The sequence below is a fragment of the Cucurbita maxima genome, unplaced genomic scaffold, assembly GCF_002738345.1.
Source record: "Cucurbita maxima cultivar Rimu unplaced genomic scaffold, Cmax_1.0 Cma_Scf00029, whole genome shotgun sequence".
Classification (NCBI taxonomy): Eukaryota; Viridiplantae; Streptophyta; class Magnoliopsida; order Cucurbitales; family Cucurbitaceae; genus Cucurbita; species Cucurbita maxima.
The window spans coordinates 593,016-608,592 of NW_019272045.1; the positions used below are offsets into that span (position 1 = coordinate 593,016).

Genomic DNA, 15,577 nt, shown 5'->3' on the forward strand with positions numbered 1-15,577 from the left:
TTGCATCAGTTCCCTATTTTACATCTTGCCTCAACTTCTCCAGGGACGTTCAAAGAGGAACCAAATCAAACTATTTTGCAAAGGTAATGGCTCACAGGCTAAGGAAAATTCACTCAAAGTTTATAATTTCAGCTTACATTCAATGAAATCTATTGTTTTCAATGTACAAAATCCAAATTAGATAGAACCAAAGGATGTAAATCCAATTGGGTTTATTGAATTTGAAACCAAAGGTTCTCTCTCTCTCTCTCTCTACGCTAAACCTTTAACTAGAATGTTGATTCGGAGGAACGCCCCACTTCTCTTCCCGTTCTTTCCTCTCGAAGTTAGAACTTAGAATCACGAGGCTAAAAGAAGCATGTACAAGAAAGAACCTGATACTGATACCGATACTGATACCGATACTGATATCAACAGCTCGTATTTACACCAGTTGATTAACGCCGCCCCCCTAAGTTTAGTCGAATCAAAATACTGAACCAACAATGAATCATCTGCGATGACTTTGAATCTCTTGGTTAAGAAGAGTCAGCACGTCTCGATCAACTGTTGACCTATTATCATTTAAAAGAGTATAGAGTGAGTTTAGTTCTTCCGAGTTTGCCTTCTTCAACAATCCCCTAAGTACTATATCGACTCTAGTAGGCCTAGGATTGGCCTCGTGATTCCTTTCGGTTGTTTGCAAGTTTCGACTAATTTCTGTCGACTGAGATAGTTGTGGATTGTGTACATGAGGCCGAGAATAGGGCCGAGAGTCCCAATACTCACAACATACTCGATTTTGATCGATCGCCTCAATGGCCTGCGTAAGTACAAAACAATGCACCAATATGAGAAGCCTATTCAACCATGAATCGATATTAAATATTTGGAACAAGCCCACTGCAACAATGGTGACCCGTGCACGAGGCACCTAGATACCGTGCAACTACCAATGTTTGAGAGAGATCACGAAGTGACTAACGGACGTGTTTAAGAAGTGATTTACCTGAACAATTGCCGGTGAGGTAAACCCGAACATTTCTAGCCCATCTAAGCTCCCGGGAGGCTGTAGAGGAGGGAGATTTGTTCGACCCAACTTATGTTGCTTCGCGATTTCGTGATTGACTCGGTTTCTAACCAACTCCCAACATCTGCAAGCAGAAACATGAACGAATACCTCACTTGGACAATGCTCCAAAACAACCTGTAAAGAGATTAAAGAATTTAAGTATAATAGATATCCAATGACAATCACAAAATATAAACTTGAACTCAAGAAACAAGCAACAATGCTCTCTTAAAGTGGGTTGTGATTTATCCAAGAAAAAGAGAATAATTAGCTACTACAGCATAGATGATCACATATGGGGGCTCGTGGGATTGACATGAGGGGGTGGGGATGGCTATATTTCTGGGAGCGAACTCTTACTAAAACTATGAGATCCCACGTCGTGGGGAGGAGAACGAAGCATTCTTTATAAGGGTGTAGAAATCTCCCCCTAACAGACGCGTTTTAAAAAACCTTAAGGAGAAGCCTGAAAGAGGACAATATCTGCTAGCGGTGGGCTTGGTCTGTTACAAATGGTATTAAAGATAGACACTGGGCGATGTGTTAGCGAGGAGGCTGAGCCCCGAAGGGAGGTGGACACGAGGCGGTGTGCCAGCAAGGACGCTGGGCCTCGGAGGGGAATGGATTGTGAGATCTCATATCGATTGAGGAGGATAACGAAGCATTCTTTATAATGGTGTGGAAACCTCTCCCTAGTAGTGCGTTGTAAAGAACCTTGAGGGAAAGCCCAAATAGTATAATATCTACTAGCATTGAGCTTAGACTGTTACAAATGGTATTAGAGTCCGACATAGGGCAATGTGCCAGCGAGGAGGCTGAGCCCTGAAGGGGGTGGACACGAGGCGATGTGTCAGTAAGGACGTTGGGCCCCGAAAGGGGGTGGATTGTGAGATCCCATATCGATTGGGGAGGAGAACGAAGCATTCCTTATAAGGGTGTGGAAACCTCTCCCAAGTAGACACGTTTTAAAAATCTTAAGAGAAACTCGAAAAGGAAAGGCCAAAAAGGACCATATATGCTAGAGGCTTTCCCTCAAGGTTTTTAAAACGCATCTGCTAGGGAGAGGTTTCCACACCCTTATAAAGAATGCTTCGTTCTCCTCCCTATCCGATGTGGGATCTCACAACTTCTCTCCATGAAGCATCCTCGATCACTCTTTGTGTCCGAAGATATATTCAATGAGTTAAAATACAAGATCATACAAAAAGGTATATTCAATGAGTTGTTTCCGAACGATGAACTACTCTCCTTTTTCAATCAGGGTCATACCGTATCGCAGACATTATTCAAGAAGGAGCTGACAAGCTAAGTATCGAACGAAGAAGCCATCGAGAAAAGGATAAGGAAGTGAGGTGATGTAGAGAGAACGGAGGGCGCAACAAGAAATACAAAAATATTCATAGAATCACACAAAAGTCGTATAGTCTTCACTTTAAGAAGTGACAAGAAAAAAAAAAGTAAAAAGTAAGACGTTCGACGAAAGTAACGCTAAAGATCAAGGTTAAAAAATTTACCATGAAAAGCGGTCCTTCCCGTCCAACATCGAGAATTTCAGAAACATAGTAACATACAGTTGACGGATCTAAAACGCTTATATACTTGACCCGGCTCTTAAATCCTGCAAAATAAATATAAGTACGTAACGAGTGAAAGCGGGTCATAGTTAACACATCGAGGTAACAATTGATCTTTCAAAATCTAATGAAACCTGTAAAACAGAGATTTCAATACCTTTTGGAAAAATGGCCCGACTGTTCGACCAAGACTTTCCCGAGATCACATTTCCATATTCTAAAGGCTCGACATTGCAGTTAATCCTCCGTACGACCTTCGCCATTCGAGGACCCTTTTGCCTCAAGAATCTGTCCACATTAGCACAAGAAGTAGCACTTGTTCCGACGTTTCCCTGCTTAGCCTCGATCGGTTTTCCAGAGTCACACATTTGTGGTTTTTGAGAATCAATGTCCGTTGAAGCTCGAAATAAAATATTACTTTGACCTAATCCCGCTTCTGAAAAACTATTGTTCTGAACGGCATTAGCTGCATTTCTAACCAATAAGTTCACGTTTGGAGACTGTTTATTATTTAAAGGTTCAACGCTCGATTGACAACTATTCGATGTTCTGTCTTCCTTTTCGACCATGGTTGTTGCATCGGTCACCGGGGTACGCAAGATTGCATTTTCATTGTAGTTGCACAGGCTAGCCTTAGAATCAACCTCAGCGAACCGATCTGAACTTTCAGCTAAACCATTTGAAATCTTCTTCTTATACTCATCGCCTTCATCATCACTTAGTAGAATGACATTTTCAGGACACATTTTATGCATTCGATTTTTCGCTTCTACCAAATTCAGAGCATTTGTATTGGTTGAAACGAGTTCATGGTTTTCGCTTTTCACTTCAGATTTAAGGTTTTTCTGCTCGACTTCCTTCCCAGATCCATTAAGTGTAGAAATTACCTTCTTATCTTCTAGATGTGAAGCAGTAACTTCGGATACCTTTTCGGCACGGTGAGACGGGCTGTCAATAGCAGTTAGAGTTGGCAATAATGAAGATCGAATCAAGAAATCTTCCAACCGAGAATTCACGAACGACTTGGTTGATGATTGAGAATTCAACTCCCTCGATGAACTAAGCGCCAGACCGAGATCCTGCCTAGCCCACCTGTATATTGCACTTAGTTTTCCTTCCAATGCTTCAAGAAGTATGTTCAGTTCACTGATATCATAACGAAAGAGAAAAAATTTCTCTTCCCATGCACAAGAACACAACTGGTTTGCATGATTCAAGCACACATACTTATCTGGTGAACAACGGCACCCAACTGCAGATAGATGCAAGTCAAAGAGGCATGAACTGCATTCTCTCTCATTAGAGGCATCAAAGTTGCTTTCCATCTTCATTGCCCGAGAAGAACTGCACGGAATGTTCCTCCGTGCACACTCCAGCTCAACACGTGTCTGCCAAACAACGCAACTCAGAACGTTTATTTATGTCCATTAGACCATTCAAACGGGGAAATTCTCAATCAATGTAATATATAGTTACGTGTTACTGCCCAAGCCCACTACTAACAGATATTGTCCTCTTTAGGCTCTCCCTCAAGGCTTTAAAACGCGTCTGCTAGGAAGGGGTTTCCACACCCTTATAAAGGGTGTTTCGTTCTCCACACCAACCAATGTGGGATTTCACAATCCCCCCCTTCAAGGCCCAGCAAGGACGCTGGCACTCGTCTACCAAACAACACAACTCAAAACATTTATTTATGTCCATTAGACCATTCGAACAGGGAAATTCTCAATCAATGTATTATATAGCTACGTGTTACGGCCCAAGCCCACCGCTAGCAGATATTGTCCTCTTTGGACTTTCCCTTTCGAGCTTCCCCTTAAGGCTTTACAATGTGTCTGCTAGGGAGAGGTTTCCACACCCTTATAAAGGGTGTTTCGTTCTCCACCCCCACTGATGTGGGATTTCACAATCCACCCCCTTCAAGGCTCAACGTCCTCGCTGGCACTCATGTCTGCCAAACAACGCAACTCAAAACATTTATTTATGTCCATTAGACCATTCGAACAAGGAAATTCTCAATCAATGTATTATATAGCTTCGTGTTACGACCCAAGCCCACCACTAGCAGATATTGTCCTCTTTAGACTTTCCCTTTCGAGCTTCCCCTTAAGGCTTTACAACGCGTCTGCTAGGAAGAGGTTTCCACACCCTTATAAAGGGTGTTTCATTCTCCACCCCAACCGATGTGGGATTTCACAATCCACCCCCCTTCAAGGCTCAACGTCCTCGCTGGCACTCATGTATGCCAAACAACGCAACTCAAAACATTTATTTATGTCCATTAGACCATTCGAATAGGGAAATTCTCAATCAATGTATTATATAACTACGTGTTACAGCCCAAGCCCACCGCTAATAGATATTGTCCTCTTTGGACTTTCTCTTTCGAGCTTCCCCTCAAGGCTTTACAACGCGTCTGCTGGGGAGAGGTTTCCACACCCTTGTAAAGGGTGTTTCGTTTTCCACCCCAACCGATATGGGATTTCACAATCCACCCCCTTCAGGGCCCAGCGTCCTTGCTGGCACTCGTGTCTGCCAAACAACGCAACTCAAAACTTTTATTTATGTTCATTAGACCATTTGAACGGGGGAATTCTCAATCAATGTATCATATAGCTACGAGTCTTTAAACTAATGCATTCAGACAATAATAGCCAAGTATAGTTATTTTACCTGGAAAACGAACCACATTTGCCCATCGAAATTACTTTTAACATCAACTTCGATAAATAAATAAGAACCCTTTTTTCAGATTTAACTGACCAGTAAATATAAGTGACAGAGAGAGAGCTAGGATTTACCTTGAATGCTCTTGCTAAGACTCCATCTTTTCCACAAACATTATTCCATCTTAAGTTATCCAAAGTGTTCCTTTTCTGTAAATTAAGTTCCCAGTGTGCTCTCACAGCTTCCCTCGCTGCACCGAGCAATAGTTTATCGTGGGAAATAGTAGTTCTTCGTCCCTGCTCACGATATAATTCTACGGCAATTTGACCGTGGGGCAACCAGTCAACTGGAGCGACATTAACTGCCTCAGCACAATTGAAACCACTGTTGAATCCCGAATGGTATGCACGAGGGAAGGTCAAAACAAACTCTCCAGGATTCTGAATACACCTATATACAGGTACACCCTCAGATTTCAATATGGACGGAGAAAGTTGCGTAACCTGCTCAATAATAAAACTTCGAAGTTTAGGCCGACATTTTTTGACCGTTACTACTGACAAATATCAAAGTTGAAAAAACTCGCAGCCTTCGTGTTCATTTAAGACTTCAAGTAAAATAGGTTCTTTGATGTACTTGGACGTATAAACCGTGATAACATTATTAGGAACAAGACCACTTTAAATTAGCGAAGAAACTTGCCAATTTATGAAGTAAATCGGGTTGTTCGTCGAAGAGATCAGGTAAATGCTTTCTCATAGCCTCTTCTAATTTACCGGCACCGTTTCCTGGAACACCGTACCATACTTTGGGATCTCCCCAGTGCAAGTAATTCAGAGAGTAGAGGTGGTGATCTTCAACGTGCTGCAAATATACATCTTAAAACATGTGAGCAACCAATTCAAGCAGCTACCGAACAATTTTGTGGGATGTAATATTCATGATGTTTACATAACACCTACCCAATTTACAATGAGAAAGGTATACTATAGGAAGTAAAGATATTAGACTGTTTACACCAAGTTATCACTCGGTAAACATCTCTCTAAAGTCCCTCTGCCTAGCAAGAGCGAACCAACTTCGAAAAGAACGGATTCCAAACATCATATGACACACTACAACTCCAAACCAACTTCGCACCTTTGTCAACACCCTATTCAAGGTGTTCAACTCTTTCATGAAGAACCTGCCAAGCAAAAAACTTCATCTTCTTCTGGATTTACACATTCCACAATGAGGCAAAGATAGAATCCCTAAGAGGAGAGGGAGAGAAGGGTTAACCAAACGAAGAAAAAAGGACCTACACGAAAAGCCTGCAGCCAAGCTAGGGCTCCAACAACGAACATCCCTCCTCCTAGAGTACAATCAACAAAGAAAGGAGGTTGATAAAATCCAACATTTCCCTATCGGACAAAGAATGTCGGAAGCCCAACATAGGCAAGGGACATGGCCAGTTGAAACGAGAAAAGAAAATATGAACTAGAGTCTACACGTGCACACAATGACCTTGCCCACAAGGTCTAGTCTTTAGAAATCTACTTTTCGGGGGCTAGGATGACTCGTTTTATTTCATTCATCATTGAAACTGTCTTTCCACTCGAAAAGAAATAAACGATGAAAAATTCCTTCCATAATCACACGTGCAGAGGAAAAGTAAAAAATGACGTCATAATGAAGAAATAAGTAACCTCACCCAGCAAAAGGACGAAAAGCACATCCCAATATACAGCCATGGTACCAAGACTCCAGATATATTACTGCTCTCATAGCTAAGGACCGAACCAGGGAGCTTCGGAAAGTTATTCAGGTTCCAGCCAGATTTTACATACTTATCGTCATCTGATGTATAGCCCTCTTGACAGCAACTCTTCGGAAAACCGCTGCCGAACTCTCCAGTTTCTAAATCAGCCCCATAGAGCACCTAACAAGGAGAAAAAAAAAAAACAAAAAGTTTAGATCAATGAATTACAGTAGAGCGGTGGAAATATAGACGAAAAATAAATAAATCTTCTTGAGAAAATTGTACAGAGCACGTAAAGAACGACAGAAAAAGAATTCCAATATTGACACTCAAATACAAACCTCAATCTCTTCCGTTGGCTTCTCTACCATCCGCCAATATTCGCCCTCAATATTTTCCACAGACGGTTTCCAATGCTCGTTCTCTTGCAGCATGGAGGGATTACATCCCTTAGCGGTATCATGGAGTGGTTTACTAAAATACTGAGACTTAAAGTCGTCAGCATATTTTTTAAACGATTCTAAAGTAAAATCTGTACCAGGATCAAATCCAAATCTTTCTGCCGCACGAGACCCAGCATCGTCATTTTTTCCATTTAAGGTGGTAACATCAACCCCCTTACGATTAACCCTCCTCCTTTTCCGTCTCATTTGATTGCAAACCCTAAAGTTCTTTCTTATTGAATCACGATTCTGAAGCTTATCGATCCTTTGGACACGAGTTGCAAATTTAGAATTCTCCCAAATATGTTTCTGCTTCAGCGGACATGGAGGTTTCCAAGAAGATGGCGGGACAATACGACAAATCCCGTATGGTTCTGCTTTTATTCGTATGCTTGCTATATATGTCAAAGTATCTTCAAATTCCTGCCACAATTTTGACAAATTTGAATGTTAGAAAATTCACAGCAGTAAACTTCAAAATAGAGGGCCAAAACGTGATAATACACAAATCCAGAAGCGTTGATAAACACCTCTTCATTTGGGTAAAACACAGGAGCGGCCTCAAGGTCCGGCCGGCAGGATTCTTCTGGACGCCATCTCGCAACAACCTGTTCCAAGATTACACTCAATCAAACATTCTCAAGAAAAGGTATTGATAGAAAGAGCAGCAAAAATGGCTAGTTGATCGGTTCAATTTAAAGAATCGCATCATGTTCATTCTTAATCATTCAAACTACTAGCCTCCCTTCCATTATTCTGCGAACTCAAAACACTGTGACTGATGATTCGCGTTTCAAGCTAAATTAAGAACTTTCGGAAGTCTGACGCGACTGATTTGAATTTCTTAAATGCAAGTTAAGAAAAATATTCATCAAACTAAAATGTTTCAATACATTAAATAGTTATAAATGAAGGTTGATATGAGTGATAACCTTTTGGCAATTATTACATTGAGGACATCCACGGATGACTCCCTTCGAAAGAGGCGGCCTTGAAGAAAAATTCTGCAGCCAAAACCATGGAAAAGGCTTTACAAAAAAATCGCAATCCCGGAAAGGAAAAAAAAATTAAAACATAAAGAAGAATACCACAACAGAACAATCAAAAACTAACCTGATCAACGCGCTTAGTATCAAGCTTGTCGTCGGAACAGTACTCAAATTGTCTATAGTTTATACATGGTTTACGTCGGAGGGCCCTTGTTACTTTTGGAACATCAGCAATTTCTACCTCAGTTTCCACTTTAACTGGTTGTGACTCGGAGATGGTCGTCGGCAAACTAACAGGGACGTGAGCTTTTTCATGATTGTGCACTTTCCCTAGAGGAAATGATATATATGACTCGAAACCTGGTGGAACTGATGGAAAGTCATCACTATCTTCTTCAACAGAAACTCGTATAAGCTCTGTCCCCATATCACAGTCTATGGAGGAAAAAAAGAAGGAATATCAGCCTTCAATGTGTTCATTTTACAAAGATTTGTCAATCAAAACAATCTCGAATGCATCTTTTTCGCTACATACAGCTTACCCCGAAACTAGAGCAACTATGTTACATGTACGAAAAACTGTATCCAGTACCACCATATCTGCAAGACAACCAAACATTGCAAAGTTAACTCCATGATAACAACAACTCAGCCTTCCCAACTCCCAGCGCCGGCCGGTGGCAAACACAAGATATGTTATGAACTTTATTAATTCAAGAGTTCTAACTTGCATAATTATTAAAATGGTAGCTTATCTTCATTTCAGACTCAAACAATCAAAGCCAAGAACCAAAATAAGCATTTGAAGCATTAAAAGAAATGACGATCCATCTACACTAAAGTAAGAAGACACGTTCTTGTAAGAAACATAAAACTTCATGACTGGTCAAAACAAGACAAGCATGGCAAAAAATGTAAGAAGTATCGTGAGTCCCACATCGGTTGGGGAGGAGAACGGAACATTCTTTATAAGGGTATGGAAACCTCTCTCTAGCAGACGCATTTTAAAAACCCTAAACCCCAAACCTTGAGGGAAGCCCAAAAGGAAAGCCCAAAGAGGATAATATCTGCTAGCGGTGGACTTGGACATTTACAAATGGTACCATAGCCAGACACTCCAGGCAATGTGCCAGCGAGGAGGTTGAACCCCAAAGGGGAGTGGATTGGAGGGTCCCACACCGAAACGAGTGTCAATAAGGACGTTGGGCCCCGAAGGGGGGTGGATTGTGAGATCCCACATCAGTTAGGGAGGAGAACGAAACATTCTTTATAAGGGTGTGGAAACCTCTCATAGCAGACGCGTTTTAAAAACCTTGAGGGGAAGCCCGAAAGGAAAGCCCAAAGAGGACAATATCTGCTAACGGTGGACTTAGGCATTTACAAATGATACCATAGCCAGACACTCCGTGCGATGTGCCAGCGAGGAGGCTGAACCCAGGGGGGTGGATTGGAGGGTCCCACATCGAAACGAGTGTCAACGAGGACGTTGGGTCCCGAAGGGGGGTGGATTGTGAGATCCCATATCGGTTGGGGAAGAAAACGAAACATTCTTTATAAGGGTGTGGAAACCTCTCCCTAGCAGACGCGTTTTAAAAACCTCAAGGGAAACTGAAAGGGAAAAGCTCAAAGAGGACAATATCGACTAGAGATGGGCTTGAGTCGTTACAAGTACGACACGCCCCGTTTACAACTTTAACATGAATAATGTAAATATCATCCCAAAAAATGAACCCTAAAGTTCAAAACAACCAGGTTTTTAAATTTTGGTAATCAAACAAGGCTGGAAAATTGAAAACGAACAAGAATTAACAAGCCACACATCTTCCAACCGATCAAAAGGCAAATATACCAATACCAAAACTACTTTCTTTTAAACAATAAATATTATTAACAGAGCTCTCTGGGATTTGAACAAGAACAACTCTGTACCATTCATCACTGTTCTCCAATTCTCAAGCAGAAAATGCAACCCAGAAGAATCCAGCAAGACCCCTTTATTAATTCCATTAAAAACAATAAAAATTCCAGAACAGGAACAAAAAAGAAAACCCTAGAAATTCAAAATCAAATCAGAAAAAAAAGGGTCAGAACCCAAATGATCCGATCTAACCCTAACAAGACAAACAAGACTAACCTTTCAGAGTATGCCCTAAACAATCGAATCCATGAAAATTCACCAAGAATCCACCAAAAATTCCAGAGAATATGAATAAAAGAGAACAATTAGTAGCTTCCCTAAGCAACCAAGACAGTGGAGAAGGGTAAATCCGGAAGAAAAATTAATGAAGTACAAGAATTGAAATGGATTTGAATGAACAAAAAAACAGAATCCCAGACATTTCAGAAACTTGTAGGAAAAAACCCTAACTCAAAAGGGGTAAACCATATATACCTAATAGATTAAATGCCCTTTTTCCATGGTTTTCTTCTGGGTTTAATTAAAGTAATAATCCCCACAAAGAAAGAACGAAAGGGGGGGAAAAATACGTCGTTGTGCTTTTTTGTTTCAGATGAAGACTAGGGATTAGTCATCAATTTGGTGCCCTACAAAAAGGGTATTTGATGAATTAAAATGAAAAAAAATAATCAGATTCTAATTTTGATTATTTCTTTTGATTTTAGTGAAGAAAGTGAAATATCATGGAGGAAGGGATTTCTAAGGCTGCCTTTGGATAAATTTATTTTTTTAAATTAAAAATTATGTTTAATTTACTGAAAAAGGAAGGGGACATTTTCGTAAATACAATTTCTTTTAGGGGTAAAAGAGTCAACTTTATAAATTTATAAATTAAAAACCAAGTGTGGAAGGGAACATTTTAGTAAATACAATTTTTTTTAGGGTTTAAAGAGTCCACTTTATAAATTTATTAAAAAAAAGATTATGTTTAATTTACTGAAAAAAATAAAAAAATAAAAAAACAAGTGTGGAAGGGAATGTTTTTGTAGGGGTAAAAGAGTCAACTTAATAAATTTATAAATAAAAAACAAGTGTGGAAAGGAACATTTTCGTAAATACAATTTTTTAGGGGTAAAAGAGTAAACTTCATAAATTTATTTAAAAAATTATGTTTAATTTATTGAAAAAAAATTAAAAACAAGTGGGGAAGGGAATTAGAACATTTTCGTAAATACAATTTCTTTTAGGGGTAAAAGAGTCAACTTTATAAATTTATTAAAAAAAATTATGTTTAATTTATTGAAAAAAAATTAAAAACAAGTGGGGAAGGGAATTAGAACATTCTCGTAAATACAATTTCTTTTAGGGGTAAAAGAGTCAACTTTATAAATTTATTAAAAAAAATTATGTTTAATTTATTGAAAAAATTAAAAACAAGTGGGGAAGGGAATTAGAACATTCTCGTAAATACAATTTCTTTTAGGGGTAAAAGAGTAAACTTCATAAATTTATTTAAAAAAATTATGTTTAATTTATTGAAAAAAAAATTAAAAACAAGTGGGGAAGGGAATTAGAACATTTTCGTAAATACAATTTCTTTTAGGGGTAAAAGAGTCAACTTTATAAATTTATTTAAAAAAATTATGTTTAATTTATTGAAAAAAAAATTAAAAACAAGTGGGGAAGGGAATTAGAACATTCTCGTAAATACAATTTCTTTTAGGGGTAAAAGAGTCAACTTCATAAATTTATTAAAAAAAATTATGTTTAATTTATTGAAAAAAAAATTAAAAACAAGTGGGGAAGGGAATTAGAACATTTTCGTAAATATAATTTCTTTTAGGGGTAAAAGAGTCAACTTCATAAATTTATTAAAAAAAATTATGTTTAATTTATTGAAAAAAAAATTAAAAACAAGTGGGGAAGGGAATTAGAACATTTTCGTAAATACAATTTCTTTTAGGGGTAAAAGAGTCAACTTCATAAATTTATTAAAAAAATTATGTTTAATTTATTGAAAAAAAATAAAAAACAAGTGGGGAAGGGAATTGAGACATTTTCGTAAATACAATTTCTTTTAGGGCTAAAAGAGTCAATTTCATAAATTTATTAAAAAAATATTATGTTTAATTTACTAAAAAAATTAAAAACAAATGTGGAAGGGAATTGAGACATTTTTGTAAATACAATTTTTTAGGGGTAAAAGAGTAAACTTAATTTGTGGAAGGGAATTGAGACATTTTCGTAAATATAATTTCTTTTAGGGTTAAAAGAGTAAACTTCATAAATTTATTAAAAAAAATTAAAAACAAATGTGGAAGGGAATTAAGACATTTTCGTAAATACAATTTTTTTTTAGGGGTAAAAGAGTCAACTTAATACTCGGTCCGTGAATGTTGGATTCGGATAATTATTTAATAAAAACTATTTGGGTTAAAAAAATTCACAACCCCAAACAACCATGATAGATCTAAAACTGTCTCAACTCAATTTAACCCAAACTTACGAACCCCTAATATCACATTCCTTTAAACCATAATGTATTTTATCCCGGACCCATAGACCAATCCCTCGAGGAATCAGCCAAAGGTCAAGAGGGTTGGCCTCTCGTCGACCTAGACTAGTTTGGCCAACGCCCACATAAGGGTAAATCCCAACTCACCCTACTAATCATTAAGTCAGCCAGTACTTCAATCAGTGAGTTATTCAAGACTCGTTTGGGAAACTAACCTTAAAGGATGAGAGAAAAACTAAGATTTGGATAGCGACCAATCTTCTAACACTCCAACGGCTTCGTTGTACCATTCATTTATTAGTAAGAGATAATATTCTACGAGTTAGAGTTAATTACTTTACATGTCTCTACGATCTTGTTGGAATAACAATTCAATAAAGAACAGACACAAAATTATATTCCTCATCCCGACCCCATTAAAAACCTGCCCACCCAGCTAACCTTTTTATGTATAAATATAAATATAAATATAAATAAATACATATTAAGGCACAAAAAGAACTTATTATATATATATATATATATATATATATATATATATATATATACTTATTTATTTATTTACTTAGTAAATGAATTTTGTAAATTATAAAAAAATAATTTGAAATGAATATTTAAAAAAAAGAAGAAGAATATATAAAAAAGGGTGAAAATCGGAAAGTTCTGAGCCCTAATTTTCGAAGCTAATTTTGAGTTCTAACAGCTCTTTGGCCATGGCGGGTCCTTTCTCGGCTCCTTCTGCAGCTTCTTCCTCATCAGGTGCCCAATTTACGTATTCAAATGGTTCTTACTTTCCTTTACCTTTCCATCTCCAGCAGTCTGCTCCAGCAGCCCCTGCTCCCCAGTATCCCACTCCATATGTCGCTGCTCCGGCTCCTCCAGCAGTTCCACTTCCCGTCGCCTCCGTATATCCGACTCCTGCTCCTGCTTCCGCTCCGGCAGCTTACACTCTCCCTCAGTACCAGCAGGTAAGCAAAATCTGCATGCGATTGGAATTCGTGCTGCGGGATTGGGGTTTTGTTATTTTGTGGATAGGGTTTGCGGGAAAATGTTATTCGGATAGACAGGGATTTGTTTAGATGAATTTTTGGTGTAATTTTATCATTTTCCTTCTTATAAACAGGCCCAGCAACTATTTCAGAGGGATGCCCAAACGATAACTCCGGAAGCTCTTGAGAGTGTTAAAGCTGCGCTTGCAAGTAGTGAGATCGAGCATAAAGCAGAAACAAAAAAGAAAGCTATTCCTCGCAAAGCTGCTGGTCAATCTTGGGAGGACCCCACACTTACTGAGTGGCCTGAAAGTATGGATTGTCTACTTTATTTGATTTAATGTATTTGTAATTACTGGGCTTGTTTTGGCGTGCATTGTTTTTTCTTTTTCTTTTTTTTTCTATTAGGAATAGTTACATATAATTGATTTTGATGTTTGATATCAACTTTGCATGCATTGTCTACTTGAGATGATGAGGATCAACCACTTAAGAATTGTGTGAGCAGAAAGGGGGTAGAGGTTTCAAATGAAATGCATTAATTGAGTTGGTGAAAAGAAAAATGGGGATTAGATTCATTCTCATGGTGAACAAGCATGGCCAAACCCGCCTTGCTCATTTTTATGGACATCTTACTCTCGAAGAATGTCGAGCTCTTGAGGGTGAAATTGTTTGGAAATGCCTCCTTTGTTATAATAGGTTCCTTTTGTCAAGCATTGGTGATGAAAATGAACTGGGAATTTTGGAAATCATTCGCTTTTTGGTGGAAACCATGGACTGTCATTTTGGGCATGTGTGTGAGCTAGATATAATGTTCCATCTAGATAAAAAGCACATTTCTTAATGGAGCAAATGGTCATGAATGGATTTATTGTAGAAACAAGCGAAGTGTAAATCCTATCCCCAATACAATTGATGGATAAAACATCATAAAAGTTATGAATTTTTACCTTTGGTGCAAAGTTTTAGTAGGCCTATGTGTTGTATCAAATAAATGAATGAATTGATTTGATGTTGCTCTATTCAAACAAGAATTTGAAGACATTGATTTGAAGCGTGAGCGACATACAAGGTTAGAGAGACTAGTTGACATTGGTTGTCGTAGAAGGTCTCGTATTCAATATTGATTTTGAGGAAGCCTACGATCAGGTTGTTAGGAATTTCCAAACGAAGTCCCTAGAGAAAAAAAGGTTCAAATGGAAATGGAGAGATTGGATTGGAGTTGTTTAAGATCGATTGATTTCTCAATTTCTACAATGGGAGGCCGATTCACAAGATTTTTGTAGCTAGAGGCTTGAAAAGAGGATATCTTCTTCATCCCTTATCGTTCATTTTGATAGTTAATTTTTTGAGAAAGTTGGTCTTTAATAGTGTTGAGAAGGATTTAGTGGAGTGTTTTAGGATGGGTTTTGAGAGGCTCCATTTGTGATATCTCACATCGGTTGAGGAGGAGAACAAAATATCCTGTATAAGGGTGTGGAAACCTCTCCCTAGCAGACGCATTTTAAAAACCTCGAGGGGAAGCCCGAAAGGGAAAACCCAAAGAGGACAATATCTGTTATCGGTGGGCTTGGGCCGTCACAAATGGCATCAGAGCCAGACACCGGGCGATGTGCTAGCAAGGAGGCTGAGCCCCAAAGGGGGGTGGACACGAGGCGGTGTGCCAGCAAGGACGCTGGGCCTCGAAGGGGGTGGATTGGGGGGGGGGGGG

At 38.7% G+C, this 15,577-nt stretch overlaps 2 protein-coding genes and 1 pseudogene across 5 annotated transcripts in view; 2 read left to right on the forward strand and 1 right to left on the reverse strand.

Annotated features, from left to right (window-relative positions):
* Window positions 1-108: 108 nt before the first annotated feature.
* LOC111465378 (putative lysine-specific demethylase JMJ16) lies at window positions 109-11,008 on the reverse strand. Of its 4 annotated transcripts, none has more exons than XM_023109722.1 (14): window positions 10,600-11,008; window positions 10,395-10,457; window positions 9,008-9,065; window positions 8,590-8,900; window positions 8,409-8,480; window positions 8,007-8,084; window positions 7,375-7,899; window positions 6,986-7,213; window positions 5,995-6,156; window positions 5,427-5,795; window positions 2,783-4,013; window positions 2,566-2,669; window positions 989-1,186; window positions 109-802 (listed from the first exon to the last, which is right to left on the reverse strand). In XM_023109722.1, exons 4-14 carry the CDS (start codon window positions 8,890-8,892, stop codon window positions 491-493), a joined length of 3,582 nt encoding a protein of 1,193 aa, XP_022965490.1. In that variant the 5' UTR covers window positions 8,893-8,900; window positions 9,008-9,065; window positions 10,395-10,457; window positions 10,600-11,008; the 3' UTR covers window positions 109-490. The 4 variants fall into 4 exon arrangements, with proteins under 4 accessions (XP_022965490.1, XP_022965493.1, XP_022965494.1 ...); XM_023109725.1 differs by having other exon boundaries at window positions 10,315-10,457; XM_023109726.1 differs by lacking the exon at window positions 10,395-10,457 and having other exon boundaries at window positions 10,858-11,008.
* A 2,516-nt stretch (window positions 11,009-13,524) lies between these two features.
* LOC111465380 (RNA-binding protein 42-like) overlaps window positions 13,525-15,577 on the forward strand; it is a 6,683-nt gene continuing 4,630 nt past the window's right edge. Inside the window, exons 1-2 of the mRNA XM_023109728.1 lie at window positions 13,525-13,845; window positions 14,001-14,178. Coding sequence (XP_022965496.1) covers window positions 13,591-13,845; window positions 14,001-14,178 — 433 coding nt within the window. The 5' untranslated portion in view covers window positions 13,525-13,590. The remainder of the gene's footprint in view (window positions 13,846-14,000; window positions 14,179-15,577) is intronic.
* LOC111465382 lies at window positions 14,324-14,799 on the forward strand (annotated as a pseudogene).